Source organism: Hermetia illucens, chromosome 3, assembly GCF_905115235.1.
Source record: "Hermetia illucens chromosome 3, iHerIll2.2.curated.20191125, whole genome shotgun sequence".
NCBI classification, from domain to species: Eukaryota; Metazoa; Arthropoda; class Insecta; order Diptera; family Stratiomyidae; genus Hermetia; species Hermetia illucens.
This window is the reverse complement of record NC_051851.1, coordinates 145,862,308-145,884,788: the sequence shown is the minus strand read 5'-3', so window position 1 is coordinate 145,884,788 and position 22,481 is coordinate 145,862,308. Positions and strand designations below refer to the sequence as shown.

The 22,481-nt window shown below is 41.6% G+C and overlaps 1 protein-coding gene across 6 annotated transcripts in view; it reads left to right on the top strand.

Annotated features, from left to right (window-relative positions):
* The first annotated feature begins 284 nt into the window (after positions 1–284).
* Positions 285–22,481, top strand: part of LOC119651383 (protein yellow) — a 38,805-nt gene continuing 16,608 nt past the window's right edge. The window contains exons 1-2 of one of the 6 annotated variants that reach the window (XM_038054959.1): positions 285–455; positions 9,099–9,540. In XM_038054959.1, the coding sequence (XP_037910887.1) occupies positions 9,243–9,540 (298 nt within the window). In that variant the 5' untranslated portion in view covers positions 285–455; positions 9,099–9,242. Of the gene's footprint in view, positions 540–586; positions 607–647; positions 903–8,723; positions 9,001–9,098; positions 9,541–22,481 lie in introns of those variants that run through there. The other 5 variants (XM_038054957.1, XM_038054958.1, XM_038054962.1 and 2 more) reach the window with 5 other exon arrangements.

Below are 22,481 nucleotides of genomic sequence, written 5' to 3'. Positions count from 1 at the left end.
AACATTTTTGGGTGATAATGGTGTAGCCCAAGGGTAGTTCCGGACTGACGTAATCTGGAGTAGTGATCAGCGAAAATCGCCCAACGCTATCTTTTCTATAAAACCCCTCACAGTCGAAGTGGCGCTTCCGTATCTCCTGCTATCAAGAATGTTGCCATAAGCATGCATTACATGTGCCATTGCATGTAAATATTATTATGAAACGCGTCAGAGTACATAGGAGGGTTAACAGTACACTACTCTTCATATTTCTCTGATAGTATTGAATGTTGATGGTCGTTAGTCATTCCAGTCTTCTTGGTTAGCGGCTAGCTGGTTGTGCCGTGTCTCATTGGCAAAATAGTTATCCAAGTCTTTGGCAAAGCCTTTGGATGCTTGTTAGTTAGCGGCTAGCAGTTCCACAAACTTGAATTTATTAGTCTTTCGACTCTTGGCCGGTTTGTTTGTCACCAGAGGTCCGGGTAACGATTGAAACATTATCCAACAACTTTAACAAATTTAGTGTCCCATAGTGCCGTTCCTCAACTACCTACAGTGGAGTGAGTGGATCGATGAGAAAATTAGTACAGAACGCAATAACACACGCCACAAATAGTTAATTAATTTGTCAGTGGTTATAATATTTATTTAACATGATCGCCGTTTTGACCTTTCCCCAAGAATGAAAGGCATCGCTCGCTTGTTGTGGTCCCAGTGAAAATACTTCAGTGTTTTTGTTTGCATTGTTACTGTTGATGGTGTCATTGTGTAGTTAAAATTAACAAGAACGTGTCGCCGGGCCACTTGAGTACCCTTTTGTCTACCCGCCCGCCCACTCGATAGTATCTGTATTTTGTTCACGATACGGTCAAATTCAAAGATACCTGCGAGCTCATGAATAAGTTTCCATTCAGATATCGTGTGTATGTAAATATATAGCATGCATGTAATATATGAAGTATAGTATTCAAAGTGGACTTTACGAGGAACACTTGGTTGAGAGGTACTCCAAAGAAAATCCAGTCCTCAGTAAAGTGTGAATAGAACCCCTGGAGATATTTCCATTTCTTGATAGAAATATGATTTCAAGGCTGTTCTACAAGGCAATCTGAAAATTTAGCTTCCGCGATATTTCAGATACATATCAAGATAAATTCTGGTTTGGTCATTTGGTTGGTAAACAGTGAAAGTGTATTTTCAAATTGATGACCTTTACAGTTGCTGGAAAATTTATTCTCAAACTGAAACATTCAAAGTTTATTCACACTTGCAATTTCACTTATTGAAATATAAATTCTCAAGGGTGCAATATTCATGATTGTGCTAAATAATTGAGGAAGGCTCTAAAAATTAGAAAAGTAAGCATAAGTTCAATAACTTTTTGGTTCAGTTATCTGGAGCAAAAAAGGAGAAAAAAAAAAACAGTTTGCTAGAAATTCTAATTAAGATAAACAACAGATAATGTAAATCTTGAATGATTTGATTTCCCATTCAAATTTATGTTCAATTTCTACATACTGGCGTTGAATGCGCTTACATACAATGGGAAACAAAGAGTAGAGGATTGACTTTCGTTAGCATATTTAGATGTGCATGAAATAAAAGTAAAAACTTAGAAGATAAAAAAACAGGATATTGCTGACTTAATGCTATTTTAAGCTTTTTGAAAAACAGTTTTGAATAGATGCTCCACTTCCTACGAAACTTTACTTTCAAATTATACTGAATATATATGTACTGTTGTGTGAATTGAATGCGTGTTTCCCGGTTGCATTGTTGATAGTGAGAACATACAGTTTGATAGTAATTGCTGTTTACAAAGGTAACTTTAGCTCGCCCATTGTTAATGTCCACACTATAAATGAAGGTTACCATTCCAATGATAAATTGCTATCTAAGGGACCACTTTTTAATATTTTGGGTAAAACAAAATCTTATTAAAATCGGTTTACTGGCTGTCTGTCGATCGATGCCGCTAGTGCATGCCTTCGCGCAGTGTCCAGACATTAGGCATTTGAGGAACCTCTTTAAAGAGATCTGCCCCTTTAGTCGGCAAACAACCCATCGAATCCGAACCTTCCCCACGGCCAACAACTTCTGCGCTGACTCCACTGGCAGTCGCATTGTGGCCGTTTCGGTACCACCATAAGCTTTTCTTAGGCTCACAATAGATCCTTCGCTGAATTCCTCCAACTTGAATTGTTGCTTCAAGGCATGCAGATCTCTTCTCTGGATGTTACTTCATCGAGATCCTTGCATTGTATATCGATCTCACGTTTTTGGGAACGAACCGCTACATTCTCCCCAAGTGAGTTTTTAACTTAATTACAAAAGCCGTCAGTTTTCCCCAAGCTAGATTTTTTCAGCTCAAACATGAGATTCCTCTCTGGGTCCTCCGGATTTTGCTGACATTTTTGCCTAGGTCTTTTAGGTCGTGGTCAGATTTCACCTTCCTTAGTATCTCCGCATACGTTAGATGTCCTCTGCTGGAGATTACAATTGCTTCCGGGCGAATTCGCACCTTTGGTTACTTGCTTCTTTTTTTGTTCACGACCTCAGTCCAACCACCGCTCTTTTTTTCCTTCGGTTTCACTTCGCTAGCCAACATTCCTAATTTGAGCACCCAGGGCCCTTCTGAACTTTGTTTGTTGGACTGGTCAAGACTCCTTGTTTCCTTTTTGGTGCTTGTTGATTCCCCAAAGTTCCCCCTTTTTGTCTCGCACTCTCTTACTTGATCGAAGATCGATGACCTTGTGCTTTGGTGTCACTTGCGTTGCCTGTGACACTGTTGGGGCTGTGATGTTCGGCTTTTCCTTAGACTTTTTTACTTCCTCCTGGAACCTATTGTAAAGCACGCTGATGGCTTGGTGCACGTTGTGCTTGTCCTTGATGAATTCGGACAGCTCAACTATTTTAGTTTCAAGCTGCATAAAAGGTAGTTCTTCTGGGTCAGGGCTCTGTTCTCGGTGAGTCTTGGCCATATTATTTCTTTTACTGGCTCCTTCACCTTTTTCAATTGCTGAGCTCCCATAAGCTTGCTCTTTTGCCGGCTTTAGTATTGGAGGAGATCGTGAAATTGATGAGCTTCTCCTGAATGGATCTATTTGCTGCTGCTGGAGTACCTCTTGATTAAATCCGATAGAGCCAAATGGCGAAGCCGATCACGACGAGCCGACCCCGCTTGTGAACGGGACAAAGGCTGAAGAAAAAGAAGAAAAAGAAGAAGAAATCCGATGGGTGTCGAAATCGCCTTTTTTGGCCATCTATCTCCTTATTATTATTATTATCTCCTTTTAGCCCCATCATTCTTTGCCTTTGCAATTGGTGTTCCTGGCAGAGTTGTGCTTCGTTTGAACACCTCCTTCTCCAAATCCAAAATACTTTAGTATTAGATGCCACGGTGGCCAAGTTGTCCACCATCGGGGCACTGCGGTTGAGGGATATCGACGGATATCGCCCGCTTGCTCACTCCCAAAAGCCGCCGGTACTGGGGTTCCGAGCCCCTGCACCATAACTTTACTCCTTCTGAATTCGCCCATGTTGGTTTTATTTTCTGGGTGTCCTTTCCATTGCCATTTTGATCCACACATCAAAGATGAACAAACACTAGTCCATGCACAGTCAGAAAAGAAAAGTGCATGAACACATATTTATACAGCAATAGGTGTGCCCCTGTCGGTCTGTCTGTCTGTTTCCCCCTTCTTCTCAGAGAAGGTTATAGCCATTGGCTCCAAATTTGGTGCAAAGTTGGGAACTGTGGACGCTCACGCATACAGCGAGTTACATCCTTTTACGTTAGATTTAAGGGAGGCGTCCATACATGCATACTGTGATTACGTATTCATATACCCCTTAATTACGCCTTGACATATTTTGTACAAGTGCTGGATACTGTGCCAGAACATGTATGGAGACTTCCTCACTCTCCTCAACGAATCTGCTCTTCCTCCAAGTGATTATTTAGCAAGCAACGACTAGTATTCCTGCTCCTGAAGCTCTTCTTGGTGAGATTTTAGCGATCTTTCGAGCGCTTGGTTTCGTATCCCTTCATGAGCTTCCTGGGACTGTTCCATTCCGTTCCTTTTCATTTTTAGTGTCGTAGCGATAAATCGATTCTACAGGAAGCATTTTGATCTATATAAGTGTAGTGGGTTGTCGTTGGATTAATGACCTTGGGGATCGCACACCCTGCTGTGTGGGACCTGTCATGTATCCGGTAATCGGTTATTAATTTAGGCCATAAGTCACTGCCACGCTTCTCCAGTTTGCGCTCTTTCTCCAACGTGTTTCAAATTTCTTAGTGAAATGAAACCTTCTTGTTATCCCTTGGTATCATTAACTCGGGATATCGCCTAGAAAGAATATCAACCCTCCCTCGAATTAGATAACGCACCGCCTCGCTGATACCCCCGGATATTATGAAGATTGCCCATCTTTTCTGCATCTATGGTGTATGCATCGATGGAGAGGTGTCAATCCCAGAAGGACCTCCAGCGATGCGGTTGCCCCGGTGATGCACACATAAGCCATTCTTTGGAGTTTATGTAACTCCCTGGCTATTGTACTGAGTTCCATTCTTTCTGCCCAGATTACCGCCCCATAGGTAATCATTGGTCTTACTATTGCAGTGTATATCGGGTGCATCCCCATTTTTCCCTTGCTATTTATCTGCAAGTTATCAGAGCTTTTACTGCTTTCCGATATATGTTTTTAACATGTGTCTTTCAGAGCAGTTTTTAGTCTAGTGTAATTTCCAAATAATTGACCTCTGTTTCTCGTTTAACCTCCATGATATGTAATTTAATGACCTTCAGATGATTAAACTTGCGCTCCTAGTGAATGGTACTATGGTGGCGCACAGGGTACTAGTGGTTCTTAGCCCAGTTTGGATTATATCACATAGAGTATCCTCATATTTGCCCCAACATATTAAAATAATATCATCAGCGTAACCTTGAATCTGTGTTTAGTGTTTTTTATATCTCTTAGGGGATCGTCAACTACCACAATTCACTGGTGATAGTCCCCGCCTTGTGGACAACCTTGGGGAGGAAACTGAGTTCTAAGAAGCATACGTACCATGTCCTTCTCATTCTTGATAAATGCTCCATCTTTCTTTTTCACACAGACAGAGCATATTGTCCTATCTTTTGCTATAGCTCTGTTGGTTTGTTCAATGTCTCCAAAGAATTCTTTGAAGCCGCTTCGTTTTGCTCCCCTTATTGCGTTACTATTCATCGTCAGTGCGTTTTTGCACCTCGGCCAGCCCCGGCTTTTTTCTCTCTCCCCCCTCTTATTGTGGCTAACTTTCTGTACCATAGGCCAAATTTTTTGATAAACTGACTGTCTTAGCCGGATAACTGGCCTTATATGCATCAATGGCAATCCATTGACATCTTTCACCACTATATTCAGCTTTAGTTCGCTCCTTCTGTAAAGGAGCCTTGTTTTCCTATGCTTTCTTACTATTCCTTCTACTTCAGAGTTGCTCTTAATGTCGAGTCTGATTATTCTGTGGTGATGTGTGATGACCAGCCCGTTTATCAGAGTAATCCCTACAGTTATGTCTAGTATCTCTTGCTTGGTTCTAGTCGCGAAAATTGACTTGTTCCCTACATTTTATATTTCCAGCCCATTGCTAACTATAAATTCAAGAAGGAACACAACTCTTCGGTTAGTTACGCTGTCTCATGGTAGTCGTTGCAATCGACTCGGAGGAGAACTGGTAGTGCCTTCCTTTACCAGAATTTCCCCAGTTTAACAACTAATTCTGTTTGGCTCGATACCACGATTACCTGCTGAGTTATTTTCCCAGCTTCCAATGAAACTTAGACAGCCATGAGGTATTCAGTCAGGAATTCTGAAAGACATGCATATATACTTTAAATTGGATTTGAGAATGATGTAAGGTTTTTGGTAACAAAAATCCCAAATTACCTGCATTCTTTCTCCTTGCAGACCGTGAATCTGTCGCTATTCTGCTGGGCTATCTCAGTGTTGGCTATGGGCTTCATTAATGCTTGGAGTTCTTCTCCCATGACGTAGTATCATACTTGGACATGGCATGGACCTTGAACTCTAGAAGATTCAGATCTAGGTCGTCGAGCTTCTCCAGCTCAGTTGACAGTAGGTTTATTTCCCTGCTTGATCCTGACCTTTCGACTTTCGACTGGCCTCCGCGATTTCTTCGGGGATCTTGGCAAGCTTTTTACCTGATGTGTCCTCCGAAGTCTCTTCCTGTGCATATTACAAACCTGTCGCTGATAAGGTAGTTATGGCGTTTAATTGCCTCCACAGATCGATCATCGGAGTTGGCCTTTGCCGTCTACCTTGCTTCTGAAGACTATCCACAACCTTCTGTGAAGGTCTGTATTCTAAGCAATTAAGAGGTCTAGAAGATTCACCATCTCTAACGCGGCGTTTTTTTGAAGGTATATTATTAACATGTGCGGCCTTGGTATGTCATTCGCACCACATATCGTCCCAGCGTGATAATATAGGGACGGTGAACATGAGTTCCGTACTCTATCCTTTGCACATCTGCATAACGACAAGGTCGTCGATGATGCCTTGCTTCTCAGGAGTATTTGCACAGAAAATTATTCTGGCGGTATAGGCAGTCGAATGGATTAGCATACCTACCTTCAAATCTACCTACCTAAAATATCATCCCTCTTGGATTCGGATTTGGGTTTCTTGTGAGCATTTCTCTCTTATGCCCTGATTTCCGCTGCACCTCTGTTCCTTAATTCCACTGTTGAACGCTTAGGTAACTTAAGCCTTGTTAATTGCCTTTTTCAGTTCCTGACCTGCGTCACTAAGGCCTATCTCCTTACTGACATCTGTATTCTGATCAAGGGCCTTAGTTGGTTGGGGTCTTCGCAGTATGTGAATGTTAGCTCCACTCGTTGACTTTCAAACTTCTCCCTTCTGGCTGAGTGGAGTCATCTTCCGAGAGGTGCCTGGTGGACCAATTTGTGTGCGATACGGGGTCCCCTTGTGTGCTATTTGTCTTCTTTATTGTTTTGGTAGTGAATACATACTATAGTCAACTACAATGTTGTCACTTGCAATCACGTATGGTGTAGCGGTCCAAAGCAAATGTTTCGATTCCATCAGTCTAATCCGTGATCCATACATCGTTGCAATGATTCCTGTAGGGTTCAAGTCGGAAGTGATCTGAGAATGTAAGCCATGAGTGAATCTTGAAAATTTGAAGACGAATTAATTTTATTTGTCGCCACAGTTAATACCATCATATCTTAGTTCTGGTGATAGTGTGTGTGTGTGTGTGTGTGTTGGGGGAGAAGCTACAGCTTCCGAGCACTCAGGCCGTAGTGGCCCATTGTACTCGCCACTTCAATTAAGCGGAATATTCCGGATTCGTTAACGTATCGCAGGATTTCCGGTAGTGGATCTAATGCTACCTGTCGCAACTGGAGAACATCGGCATCAAAGATCTGATCCTGATACGCTCATAGGCGGGGCATTCACATAGGAAATGCCCCGTGGATTCTGCTTTCTTATTACAGGAGGGACACGTATCATCTAGTGAATTATTAGTCCTCCTGCTTTTCGACAAGATGAACTTTGCGGTGTGCATGTTCGGTTTCGGCGGGAAAAGTTTGGTGTGTCGAGGAACATTTAGGTTCTGCCACCTGTCATTGTGGGAAGCTTGTTCCCAGTGTTTCAAGACAGACTTAGCCAATGCTACTGATACTCCAGCTGCTAGTTCCGGTTCCGAAATAGGGGAGATTGACCTCTCTTTTGCTAAAGCATCGGAGATTTTATTTCCCTATTATTGAGCAGGTACCTCTGGTGATAGTAGTAATGTGGCTATTATGTGCAATTTCCTTGCCTCCTTGAAGTGATGTCACATTCCTTGCCAACGGAGCAATAATTATCCATACATGACCAGGAGCGTAAAAAAAAGATACGGACCGTGGGTGAATAGGGCATCTTCTACATTAACAAACTAAATATTTAATTTTGTTAGTTTCTAGCTCGGATTCTGGACGAATCACCGCTTTTCCTTCCCTCTCCCTTCAGGTCAGAACATAGTTTACGTGCTCAGATGACTAATTAACATAGCATTAAACGCATTATATGTGTCTCCTGTTCACCCTTTTGTGGAGAATAGGGCACCTAAAGAATGTCTCTTCTGTGTTGTTATCATTTCTTACCTGTTTGATTTTCAATCAGATTGTGCTTCAGGGCGATTACTGTCACACCTATGAATTGTGCTGTGCAAGTGACAGCACAAAGACGAATGCCAATATCCATGACGAGCTGGGATTCGATTCAGCATAAGGAGATTGAGAGGTTATCATTCAACTGGCTCAACTATCGCGCCGTCAAGCCAGCATAAGGCAACATATAGTATATACATTTGGTGTGGTAATTAGGCCATTTTGATAGCGAAGAGCTGATTTCGCTGATTAATAGATATTTGATTTTGCTGTCGTTCAATGTCGTCATTTCCGTATCTTTTATAGTTCCTTTATCAAAACGTATATCCATTGAAAATGTTCTCACTAGATTGGATTGGAAAATGCAAATAAGTATGACCTTTTTTGAAAAAAATAAAAAACATAAATCTTGTGATTGTCATCATTAGTCCGCAGTCATTTGAACAGAAAAGATAAAAAGCGAAGCAGGGAAATTCATGGAAATTTATTTGTTAGCTGCTGTAGGTCAAGTAATTTGTTGATGGAATGATGGCATGATTATCGAATTATTTTCAGGTTGGCCTTTTCGTAGAAGGGACTAAGGGCTCTCAACCTTGACCGCTTCACTTGGAACGTTATGTACTTTTAATTGCGAGTGTTCACGATTCATTCGATTGCTATCGATCCCATAATTACGACAACCGTCTTGCCGGACTTGAAAAAGTGCCCATTTCGTTAACGGCCAGAGCCATAATAGTTCGCTAATCAAATTCCAGCCATCAACCGAAAAATTACTAATTGTTGAGTAAATAAGAAATTTGATTTGGGGCCTACAAGTGGATACTTCGCGTTCGTTCGTACGAGTCTTGAATACTAATAGTGGTCGCGGTAGTGCTATAAATTTTCAAAAAGGCATTCCGAAATTTTATATTTTTTTTTCTTTTTGTTAAGGTAACCGCACAACTATACGCGGAAATAAACGCTGCTTAAGATAAGACAAAACGGAATTGAGTTCATGAAATTACTAAAACGAAGGTGTTAATACCCATACATACCGAGCTTCAGATTAAAATTCAAAAACGTTTAAACGTGGCCATGGTTTCGAAAGAGCGCGGACTGGCAGCCAATGGCCTGTTTTTACTATTCCTAATTTTTCCAATATTATTCACGAAAGTAGAATGTAACGATAACTTGCGCGTTGCTTATGAATGGAAGCAGATAGATTTCAACTACCCAAGCGAAGAACAGCGGCAGCAAGCCATCGACAGCAAGGAATTCATAGCGGCCAACGTGATACCACTCGGCTTAGAAGTCTATCGATCAAGGCTGTTCGTTACTTTGCCTCGATGGAAAGGTGGAGTTCCAGCTTCATTGGCTTACCTTGATCTTAATGGTAAGTATAGAGCAAATGTTACATTTTTAGAGATAAATCTTGGTAGAAGACTAGTATTGGCGGTTGGTGTTCAGTGCCGAAAGGGGTTCTATTGTGCCAAGCGAACACTTTTTTTGCTGCCTAGTTCGGAAATAGAAATCTAGTATTCCTTGTTAGTCACAACTTGAAAAAGTGGCTGACAGTCGCTCAAAAGTTAATGCATGCGAAAAAGTTTTACGTCACGGCAGTAATTGTATCAGCTGCAGATATTTTGATCGTATGAGACCTGCCTTTTGGATCGAACGCTTGAGTGGCAAAAACGCTCTAAACAAGAAAGTCAGATATGATCAGCATCTCTATTTTCACCATCGAAAATTAAAGGCATATATAGTATGTATGCCATGTGTTTCGAGTTATCTTACAAGTGTGCATCATGTGGTGATTGGCATCTCTTAAAATTGTTACCCTTGTGTGTGTTCAACTAGCTAAACATGACATCAGCAATTCTTGTTTTGGTAGTTGGTCAATTCGCTATCCGAAAAACCATTTTCTTGTTTATATTGTGATATAAATATTTCAATGTTATCATCAACGCACCACTGGTCGTCTATCTCAATTGGAAATGATAATTACAAGAAATATACTCGTATATACACCCAACCCAATATATGCATATCATATAGGAATTAAAGATGTGGAAAATACTTTAATTTATTGTTGATTCTTGCATGATGATTTCTTGTTGATTGTTCTTATTAATAAAATAATTGGAAAGGGTAATAAAGATAAGTTTCAAAGGAAATTGCACTGCGTCTTAAAGGGTTTTCCCATGTGACGATTTGCATAAATCGATTTTAAGACTTTTCGTAAAACAAAACCTTATTAAAATATAATAGGTTCATTGTCTGTTTGTTTGTCGGTCTGTCCACTTCTTTGTTTGTTTGTCATATGCATTTTTCTCAGAAATGGTTGCACCGATTGACACGAAATTTCCTGGGAAGGTGGGACTGTGAAGGCCCACGCATGCAGTTCTACATTGAGTTTAAGGGAGGGAGTCCCTATAAAAAAAAAAGGGGGGGGGGTGTACAATTTTTTCCCACCAAATATAGTCATGTGGGGTATCAAATGAAAAGTCTCGGCTAAAAATAATTTTTGATAGAAAAAATTATTTTTCGAAGTTACAAAGTCTGAAAGTGAAGAGAAAGAAAGTCGAGGAAATCGTTACGATGAAAGTTCATCTTGGCACCAACACGATCACCGAGGCTGTCAACCAGCAAAACTCCCCTGACAGGTTTGCGAGATAATATTTTGAGCCGGACGTCACGTGCTGGAGCTAATCCGAATACTAGCAGTTCGGCGAAATGAAGGCCGGATCACAAATATAATCTCCTTTTTAGGACACAGAGATTTTGTCACGTGCCTTGACTAAATAGCGAACCAACTAAACCCACCCGGGGTAAACTGCTCTAGTAGTGACGCGAAGTCTGGAAATGGGATCATACCAACGACAATTTGTTTTCCAAGGGAGATGAACACTGCCTAACGGTCGAAAAAGGGATGGGACAAGACCATTAAAAAACTAACGAGCAGTGAGATCGACGAGGAAGAATTAGCCCCGTGTTGACTCTTGCACCTACGGGTCGAGTGGTCTCCGTCTTCCTTTCCTCTTTGTTGAGGGCCCGATGACATATTGGTACTGCTGCGGCCCATCCCAGCCTAATCGATCCCTGCCGCTTAAGCATAATGGGGGAACCCTATGTACCTGGGAGTACTGATACTTTCCGGGAGAGGGCTAGGGGAAAAACATCCTCAATTCAACGCATGATTATCATTTATATACAAAAACATCAATTATCAACAAATTCATCATTCAGCCGCTGATGATGGAAATGTTTAAAAAAAATGTTCTTTTAACTTTGCTTTTCATTTCTATCAGAAGAAGGAACATAAATATATCGTGTATTGAATGTGTACATCCAGAGGACTTTGAAATTTTGCGGAAGAGAAAAATTCGCAGATTGGTAAGTCGCCTGGACCAATTTTTTGACGTTTATCGAAAAGTGGTTGACGGAGGGATTGGGATTTGGGTTCTAATTCATGAAATTTAGATTTGAACTTCAATTACTCGAGCGGGTTTCCAGAATCATCTTTATCATTTCTTAAAAAAAAGACATCGCATTGGACCAATTATAAAGCCCGGACAGTTTAAAAAGTATCGTGTGGCGGATTTCTCCTTTCCGTCTGATTCTGCATCGTTACTTTCTGGGCCATCAGCGTGGACGACTTCTTTTATTTCGCTCGTTGTGCCTTCCTTTTGAAATGGAAAAATCGCCTTCGAATTTAACACCATGGAATTTGTCAGCAGAGGACTTGCTTGCCACCGGGACACAAGAAAAATGCACTATGAAAGGCAAGAAGCAACAGCACAGGAACCACCTGAAAAACCAAGCACTCTCTCTTTTCGCTTTTCACCCCAGTTTCATTTCGTTTGCATGCCATTTTTATTTGCGGATTATTTCGCTTCCTCTCAGCATATCCATGGATAGAATGCAAGCAGGTTTCTTAGTATCTGCTGTGGCAGTACGGATGCCATCGTTTTGGGAGACCCGGCAGCTTTGCTCCGCCAGCTCGCTTTAGCCGGCATGACAATGGAGGCGACATGGTCCAATCACGCGCTTGTCGGGCTAGATGAGGACACAACCGAGCTTGTGTCCGACGTACTCGAGGACTCCTCCTACAACAGGCTAAAGGAGCAGCTGATAAGGCGTCCGTCAGTACGTGAGACAGTCAAATTTAATCGCTTACTGACAGAGGTTACAAAAAGGTAACACTGCAATCATTAAAACTAGCGCCAATTCCTCATGAATTGGCAATTATGATTACAGGCAGGTCGATACGAGTGTAGGACTTCGACGAACTTTTTACTTGGCGTTTTATTATCACGGACATCAGGATTCCCATCTTAGGCGCGATTTCCTATGTCACCCTCATTTACCCCACTTCCCTTAGGTCATCAGGAAGAAATTAATCTTCACCCCTAACACTCTTTCTATCATTTTCGACCCATGTATTTACGTTCTTCTTCATAAATAACACAACATCACCACCTACGCTTGGTAGTAGTAGTCTCTCTGAGACCATTAACCATAATGTTGAGTATCACATCAAGACTACTAATTCTCCGATCTTTTCAAAGGTGCGCCAATTATCAACTCGGTAGTTCGCCTTTGGCCCGACAGGTTTCAAAGAACTTCCTAATTACAGACCTTCCTGCAGCTGTTGGTCTTCGCTACTTCACATGTTCCTGCAACCCAATGGCGAATGGAGACCTTATGGCGATTACATACGTTTGGATGATTCCAAACCGATACCCCATTCCACTCATCCATAATTTTGCGCACTCTATTGCAAACTGCTGCGTTTTCTCGACCTTGGACTTAGTCAAGACATACCATCAAATCCCTCGAGTTCCCGAAGAAGTTCTGGAAACAATATGTTTACCTTTCGGAATCTTCGAGTTAACTACGATAATTTTTGGACTGTGCGCTGTGGTGCACACCTTTCAAAGATGGACTCACTCTGTGCTGCGAAACTTCCACTTTAGTTTCGTTTTTAAGGTTAGGTTAGGTTTAATGAATATATGGAAAGTATGAAATTCCACGCATATGGTACAGTGAGTGACATAAATGTATGTGGAGTTTAAAGAGGGGCTTTCCCCTACATGCAAAGTTGGGACGTAAAAACTTCTTTTGCCGAATAAATGTATATGTATATGTGAAGAATTTACTTCTTCTCAGCTCCTTTTAAGGTTTTATGTAAAGCTTTATTAAAATCGGTTTACTGACTCTCTGTCTGTTTGTCCATCAGTCAGTCTGTCTGTCATAGCTCAATCTCAGAAACGGTTACTTCTGTTGATACGAAACTTGGTAGAAATGTGAGACCCGTGAATCTCATTGCCTCCAGTGAGAACATAGTTCCACGTTGAGTTTAAGGGGGTATACTATTTTTTCTTCATCGAGTATAGTCATTTGAGCTATCAAATGAAAGCTGCCTGATCAAAGTGCAAGCGATTTCGAGCTTCTCACTTCCTAAAACAGTTTAGAAGATCAGAAGACTCTTGCAATGTTGAACTTCTACGATCGCTTCTTGCCCAAAGCCAGCCACCATCAACCGATCCTTAATACTTACTTGTCTGGGACGAATACCAACCAAATCTAACAGCCATTGAGCTTCATTTCCAAGCAGCTGAATTTTTCTTAACGGAATTACAGCACTTACGATCGCGAGTTATACGAATTATATATTGTATTTTCCAGTTCTTTTTCCTCTGTTTGTTATTGGGATGTCAAACAAAATGTTACTGTAGTCTATTCTTGTGTAGAATCTAGGGAAATTAGTCTTGGGAAGTAGGTTTAGCCTGTCCTTCTCATTCTCGGTAAGGGCCCCATCTTTCTTTGTTAGGCAGGCAGAATAAATTACTGTTTCCTTGACTACAAGCTTGCATAATCTGTTTGCTCCTATGGTTTTTCCATTTCCTTCGCAAAATTTCCTGAAGTTATTTCACTTTGCATCTTTGATCACACTGCCGTACATCTTCAGTGCATTTTTGTACCTTGGCCAACCCCCGGGTTTTCTCTTGCTCCGTTGAAAAGTTTCGAAACCTCTGTCCTTATTCTGGCTAAATTCCAGTTCCACCAGGCTATGTCCTTTAATGATGTGACTATCTTAAGTGAATCTTTGGTCTGACACGCGTCAACGGTGACTGTTGAGGTCGTCCATCACTGTCTCTAGTTTCAGCGTGTTTTTTATATCACCGCCTACCTATAGATGGGCCATGTTATTGCCTTACATAGGAATTCCAATTTGCTCACTTGGCGTTCTTTATTATTTCATCCATTTCCGAGTTGCTTCCAACGTCGAATATTGTTATTCTGCGGTCGTACATGAAGGGTTCGTCCGAAAATTTTTCAGTTCCTCATTTGCCTGTTCATTACAGTATTCGCTACGTCTAAAACCTTTTTGCCGGATAGTAGTCACATGGTATTTTGCTAAAGATAAATTCAAGAAGATAAATTCAAGGGGCTGCTTCCCATATCTCGTTGTGTGCATTCCTATTGCAACCTGGGAGAAGTGGTAGAGGTTCCTCTTATAGAAGCTCCTCAGTTTGACGGCTTGTTCCGATGAGATCTAGGTGTTGTCTGTTCGAATGTAGCTTGATGCCAGAATTGCCTCTCGACGTTTCCCTTCGTTTTTAAGTGGGTTTCTAAGAGCCACAAAACTTCCAATGAGGAACTTTTATAGACATTTATATTTTAAATTGGATTTAAGAATGTATAGGCTCGAAGTTTTTTCAAGAGGAGTTTCAAATTATTTGCATACTTTTTTCCTGTAGACCACGAATCTACTAGGGGAACACGGTGAGTTTTTGAACCAATATTATTCTAATTTCATTCTAGGAAATTGTCTGTGTAGTTAGTGCAGATGCAATCTTTGCATGGTAGAGGTTTACCTGCCTATTTTAGTGCCGACCATTGACTCAATTAATGATTGGAGCTCCTCTTCAATGTTAACGTTCTAGACCAATATCTAGATCAACTAGCCTCTACTTCATAATAGAGAGCAAGTTCACCCCTTTACTCGCTCCTGCCTTTTCGGCCTCCCTTCGCGAATCTCTGTAGATTTTCCACCCGATATGACCTTCGATGTAATCTTTTTTGATTTCTCGTTGTGTATGTGAGCCGGCATATTACCGAATCTGTATGGGATGGGTCAGTTGTTCCTTTTAATTGCCTCCAGAGATCATTCGTCCACTCCAATAGTTTACCCTTTTCCTTCATTTTGCTTCTGAAAACTCTCCCCAGCCATGGTTGGAGACTATTATTTTGGGCGAGTTGGGAGCTCTTCTGTCTCCATTGGTTGATCTTTGCCAATTTAAACTCCCATCATGTGGATCCTTGGTATACTATCTCCAGCATTTTTCGACAGTTTCGCTCTCTTTCAATCTAGCAATAGAGTAGACTATGTATCTAAATTTCTGGGCTATTTCCTATCGCGTAGTATACCAGTTGACCTTCACTCCGCTGCCTGACTTCCCAATTTCTCTGATAACCCTAAGAATGGTTACCAATTTTGTGTCTCTACCTAATGCACCAGTTTACGTGAAGTATGATATTCTAAATCTATGAGCGATACCATGGCCGCCAGGTCGTAAATAAAATAGAAAAACTAGAAAAAGAAGACGAGGTAGACCCTGCCTGAGATGTAACGATGGTGTAGGCCAGGACGCCAGACAGCTTTTAGGGATATCGAACTGGTGGACCTCGGTGCAAAACCGGGATGTCTGGAGTTACTTATTAAAACAGGCCTAGACCGGATACCGGTTGTCGCGCCGTTGATGATGATGACGATATTCTGCTTGCTCGTTGCCATTTCTATTGGTACTCATATGATTCCCACGTGTATACGGGCTAGGAGGTCCCCCGTGTCATAGCTTCTAATAACACCGTCAGATCAAGCTTACTCACTGATACGAGCAGATGTCAATGAGGTTTCTATGGAATACAGTGAGTTATCCCGAGCTGCAAGTTATCTTATGGGGGTTGACAGAGGCTGCGCTTTATGAGAGCCACATATCTAACCCCCGTAACCATAAGTCGCGGAAGGAGGGGGGTATTAGAATAGGCCTTCGTATCATTACTCATATTTTTCACGTAAGATAAGGTGAATCATTGCATATTGGTCAAGCCTAATTCAAAACTTGTCTGGTATAAATCGTATCGTGGGTGGTGAGTGACCAACGAATATTCTAGCACTTCTAACCGTCGCTGAACATTAAAAGTTTATTAAAGGGCGTACATATCTTTTTCATACACTGAAATAGTCGCAGGAGACTTATTGAGTATCCAAAGGATGATGTGAATCTTATTGTGTGCACTGGAAAGGATAGAGAATAGCAATAATACCCAATGTCCTCAGTCTGTGTGAATATTGAATATCCGTGCATTAGCACCGGTTATCTTAACCAATATTCATATCTATGCAGTGTTTTTGTTTATCTTAAAGGTGTCAAAGCTGTTAATAGTATGAATCAGTGGTCACCAAAACGTCTACTTGATCTCTTTTTTGGTTGCATTCTTCAAATCCTTCTTACCTCTGTTCAGACTAAGGTTGATTTTCTTTCGAAGGCGTTGAATAGTGGAGGCAGATGACCCCGGATACCATTGAGTGGGGCGTTGCGAAATGTATGCGAAGTTAGTCCGAAAACTTTTCGGATTTTTTGGAATTAAATTAATGCGTATCAGAAACTATAATTCTAAAGAGTAAGGTTGGCTGAACTATCACTTAGGGAAGCTAGGGATATCTACGGACACTGCCTGCAGGTTATGTGAGGAGGAGGACGAAATCTCGATACACGTCCTGGGACAATGTCCGGTGCGACTTTCCCTTAACAGAATAATAATAATAAAGAGTAAATTCCTATTGTAATCGCATTCTCGATATCTGAAAGTGATTGCCAGTAAACCGCCAACCGGGGCAGGTACATATCATTCCATAAGAACTTTTCTATGCATACAATGCTGCAAGTGCAACTCGTCCACAATCCACCGATATATGTATATGTACATTATACCATGTTTTTAATTGCAGCATGTGGTCCAAAAGATTTCAGATCAAGGTTCAGAATTTTAACGACTGCTACTGATTGAGAAAAAACCTGTTAATAAGATACACACATTAATATCTCGACTGCAGATTGCAAAAATGCAGAAAGAACATGCCTCAAATATTGAGAAATTGCGATTGCATAATAAAATAACGATCATTGGAATGCATTTATAGGCGAAAAATTTGATTCGTTGACTAGTTAACATATGTCCATCTGTACATATATATATGATACGAGCATGCAGTGATATGCATATTTGTTTGTTTGAGCTGGGGCTGCAATAGCATCCGGTGAAAATATGTAGATAGTGAGAATGATATAAACCATTTCTTTTCAATTCTGGTGGTAGCTGACCTCAGGAGATAGCAAACGTTTGTTACTGCATTTTTGGGGGAATTTATTATTGTTGGTTGCTTTTATTCCGTAGTCTACATAACGACGAAATCTATGAGCGATACCATGACCGTCAGGTTTTGGATAAAATCCGGCTCAATAGTTTACCGTGGGCAGGCCACTTAATTTGTATGGATGAGGATGATCCAGCCCGGAAAGTCTATAAGGGCAATATCTATGGTAGGAAAAGAAGACGAGGCAGACCCTGCCTAAGATGAAGCGATGGCGTAGGTCAGGACGCCAGACAGCTTTTAGGGATATCGAATTGGTGGACCTCCATGCAAAACCGGGATGTCTGGAGTTCCTTATTAAGGCAGGCCTAGACTGGATACCGGTAGTTGCGCCGTTGATGATGATGATGGTTGTTTTTATCTTAAATAGAGTTGAAGTTTACAGAATACCTGGTGATGTAAGCGTGGGAAGTATATTGATCCCAAGTTGCCAAGCTGAACTTCAGGTACTAGTGTACGAAGAGCTCCAGCTGCAATTTGAATATCATTCATAAGTCTCTTTAAACATGTTTGAGGTAACCTTAAATTACCTAACTGATCTCGGGTAGGATATAAGCTTTCAGAAGATTTTCTTGTATCTAAGCTAAGTCCATTTCGGATAAGTTACAAATTTTCTGCGTTTGTTTTTCATTGCATCTTCTTTTGCTTGAAGAACTCATAACAATTTTTCATATCTCTAATCTCAAAAAGGATTACTTGCCAGTGTCAAATTAATTCATATATTGTAACTTAGAATGGACTAAACACTGACTATGTTCCCCATATCTTTGAACGAGCACCTTCCATTGGCTCAATATTTTAGATAGTCGCGGATTTAGAAGTTCGGCTCCGTATGTGCAGAAGGAGGCTAAGTACATCTTCACGAAAGCTAGTTTGCTAGTAACAAACAGTCAAATGGCAAAAGTTTGTTTATATTGTGAATGGAAGTTGTGGCCATTATAGAGGCCTCCACTTCCTCCTCTGTCAAGCCGATGTTTAATTCTGATGTGGGGAAGGGGAATGGATTCTTGTAGAGAAACTTTCGTCCATTCGGCAATTAGTGTTTTGCGGTGGAACTGACACCTTTCTAAAGGACACATATTACTATCAAGTGTTTAACCGGAACTCTTATAAAAGCTCATCACTGTCAAAACATAATCATTTGCATATATAGATAGCAGAAAGTATGAAGTATTCCGAAGGCAACCAACGGTGGTACCGGAATTGCTAAGGCATCGCAGTGCATAAGGCTGGACATTGCAGCTGGGCCGACGAATCGCATCCCACCTTCCACAAAAGGTGTGATAGGCGTCGTCCACCATTCCGTTGAATTGTGCTTTTCCAACCTTGTGCAGGTAAGAATAAAAGCTCCATGCCCAATTAGAAGTTGGGTAAGAAAACAATCTTATATCCGAATGGCTTAGTAATTATCTCGGCAGATTTTACCTAATCATCATCATCATCAACGGCGCAACAACCGGTATCCGGTCTAGGCCTGCCTTAATAAGGAACACCAGACATCCCGGTTTTGCGCCGAGGTCCACCAATTCGATATCCCTAAAAGCTGTCTGGCGTCCTGACCTACGCCATCGCTCCATCTTAGGCAGGGTCTGCCTCGTCTTCTTTTTCTACCATAGATGCCTTTATAGACTTTCCGGGTGGGATCATCCTCATCCATACGGATTAAGTGACCCGCCCATCGTAACCTATTGAGCCGGATTTTATCCATAACCTGACGATCATGGTAGCGCTCATAGATTTCGTCATTGTGCCGGCTACGGAATCGTCCATCCTCATGTAGGGGGCCAACAATTCTTCGGAGGATTCTTTTCTCGAACGTGACCAAGAGTTCGCAACTTTTCTTGCTAAGAACCCAAGTTTCCGAGGAATACATGAGGACTGGCAAGATCATAGTCTTGTACAGTAAGAGCTTTGACCCTATGGTGAGACGTTTCGAGCGGAACAGTTTTTGTAAGCTGAAATAGGCTCTGTTGGCTGACAACAACCGTGCGCGGATTTCATCATCGTAGTTGTTATCGGTTGTGATTTTCGACCCTAGATAGGAGAAATTGTCAACGGTCTCAAAGTTGTATTCTCCTATCCTTATTCTTCTTCGTGTTTGTGTTTGACCAGTGCGGTTTGATGTTGTTGGTTGATTCGTCTTCGGTGATGACGTTGCCACCATATATTTTGTCTTGCCTTCATTGATGTGCATCCCAAGATCTCGCGCCGATTACCGCCTGCTCAATCTGGATGAAGGCAGTTTGTACGTCTCGGGTGGCTTTTCCCATGATTTCGATATCGTCAGCATAGGCCAGTAGTTGGATGGACTTGAAGAGGATCGTACCTCTTGCATTCACCTCAGCATCACGGATCACTTTCTCGAGGGCCAGGTTAAAGAGGACACATGATAGGGCATCCCCTTGTCGTAGACCGTTGTTGATGTCGAATGGTCTTGAGAGTGATCCTGCTGCTTTTATCTGCCCTCGCACATTGGTCAGGGTCAGCCTAGTCAGTCTTATTAATTTCGTCGGGATACCGAATTCTCTCATGGCCGTGTACAGTTTTACCCTGGCTATGCTATCATAGGCGGCTGTAAAGACGATGAACAGATGGTGCAACTGTTGTCCATATTCCAACAGTTTTTCCATCGCTTGCCCCAGAGAGAAAATCTGATCTGTTGCTGATTTGCCTGGAGTGAAGCCTCTTTGCTATGGGCCAATGATGTTCTGGATGTAGGGGGCTATCCGTCCTAGCAAGATAGTGGAGAATATCTTATAGATGGTACTCAGCAACGTGATACCTCTATAATTGCTGCACTGTGTGATATCTCCCTTTTTATGTATGAGACAGATAATGCCTCGTTGCCAATCGTCAGGCATTGATTCGCTGTCCCATACCTTGAGCACAAGTTGATGAACTACTTGGTGTAACTGGTCGGCTCCATATTTAACCAATTCGGCTGTAATTCCATCGGCTCCTGGCGACTTATGATTTTTTAGCGGATGAATTGCACGGACTGTTTCTCCTAAACTTGGTGGTGGCAGTATTTGTCCGTCGTCTTCAGTTGGCGGGACCTCCAACTCGCCGATGTTCTGGTTGTTCAATAACTCATCAAAGTAATCAACCCATCGCTGTAATATACCCATTCTGTCGGAAATCAGATTTCCCTCTTTGTCTCGGCAGGATGAGCATCAAGGATTTTACCTAATGCTAGCACTAAGTGCCAAGCATTTAGGCTCGGACGATTCTACCTATAATACTTGAATTATAAAGGGGCGCTGGTGATGGTGGCTGGTGGGAGGTTAATAGCAGAGTTCGTCGAGAACTCCAGCAACAACGAGCACGTATGATGAGTGGTATATTTCTGCATGCACTGTATGAGTGTCCCAGGAGATCAAGGGAAGCCGTGAGGGATTTAGATACAATATGCCTGTTTGTATATTGCACGGGTGCCATAACAGTGTTTCATAATGAGTTTTTTTATAAGCTCGGGTGGCGACCACGCCGTCCTCAATGGCACACATGAATCCCTCCGCCTTAGTAAACACAGCCATCTGTTCGACAAATGTAAGTCAACAAATGGCTGCCAAAAACAATTCACGTGTTTACCGGGCATTGCCTTCGATTTCCCTTCATCGATCCGCTCTTGGTCTGACTTCACCCCACTCAGAGGATTGAAAGATCGATCCTTCAAGTTAAGTGGAGTCTGTCTACAGTTTGCCTTAAAGACAGGCGCATGCAAGGAACTCGCCTGCTCCTTGCTGTAAAAATAAGCGAGCATGAGTTCCTTGCAGAATTATTATGAAGAAAATAATCTCGTCATGCTTCCAACCACTGATCTAATTTACCGAGGAGCCTTTGTTTGACCGTACGCATCCCGGTGTCTAGTCGGATGTTTTTCGACCCTGTTGCTCCCTTCATTGGACACTGCGGACGTAGTTCCTCTTTCCCTACTAATTCATTAATTTCATTAATTTAAGGGGAGAATCGGGAATTCTTGACTGAACAGTTTTTCCACAATTTCCATTGCTAAACTAAGTGATTTCAATTTAATTCACTTTCAGCCCTCTTTTCTAATTTGTTTCCAAGACAAATCTCTATTTTTTCGATTTCAACCGCTCCTTGCCAAGGCCGTAGATAGAAAATCCTGGGGTGAAAATTATGCGTGCCCGGGCGAGAGTTACACGAGTCTGGGATAAAAATTTCAGGGCCCCCTAATATGACCTTTTCTATAGAAATTTCTAACCCAAAAAGTCCGGGTTCAGAAGGAGTTTCCCCCTTTCCACCCCCTCTAGTCAGGTCGTTTTCTTGTAGCCCAGGAAAAGTTTGATTTTCGAAGAATCAGATGAAATATCTTTTTTCCGATCCTAGTTACTTTCGACAATGTACTCGTATCAAAGGATGGCTGGTGATATATGTAATAATAAATGCCCTTGTTGAGAAAAACGTAAAGGCTAAAGAAAGTCTTTGAGCGTGCATTTCTTAATAAGCAGTAGCAATTCATTATTCTTAAAAACACACAATATGGGCCATTAAGGCTGATGCGAAAATTTCGCACAATACTTGAAACAATGCGTAATTTCCAAGGTGTTGGCTTAGCAAGGTGATAAATCTTTTATTATATCATTAGCTGTAATCAGGTTGATCAAGTGCACTTAAATTCACGTAACATCCTAAATCCAATCATATGGAACACTCGTTTGAAACTCTTTGGTAATATCCATTATTGTTTGATAATTAACGCTAACCTACTTAGTCAACCAACCTACGCTATTAACAGGCTAAGGCTTCTAAAGGTCATACACATTCTAAGCAATTAATGAAGCAACATTGTTCCACTAGAACTGGGAAACCTCAGATATTTAGCAAGAAATTCTTAAGCCTAACTAATTTTCGCAAGTTTCCGGCCT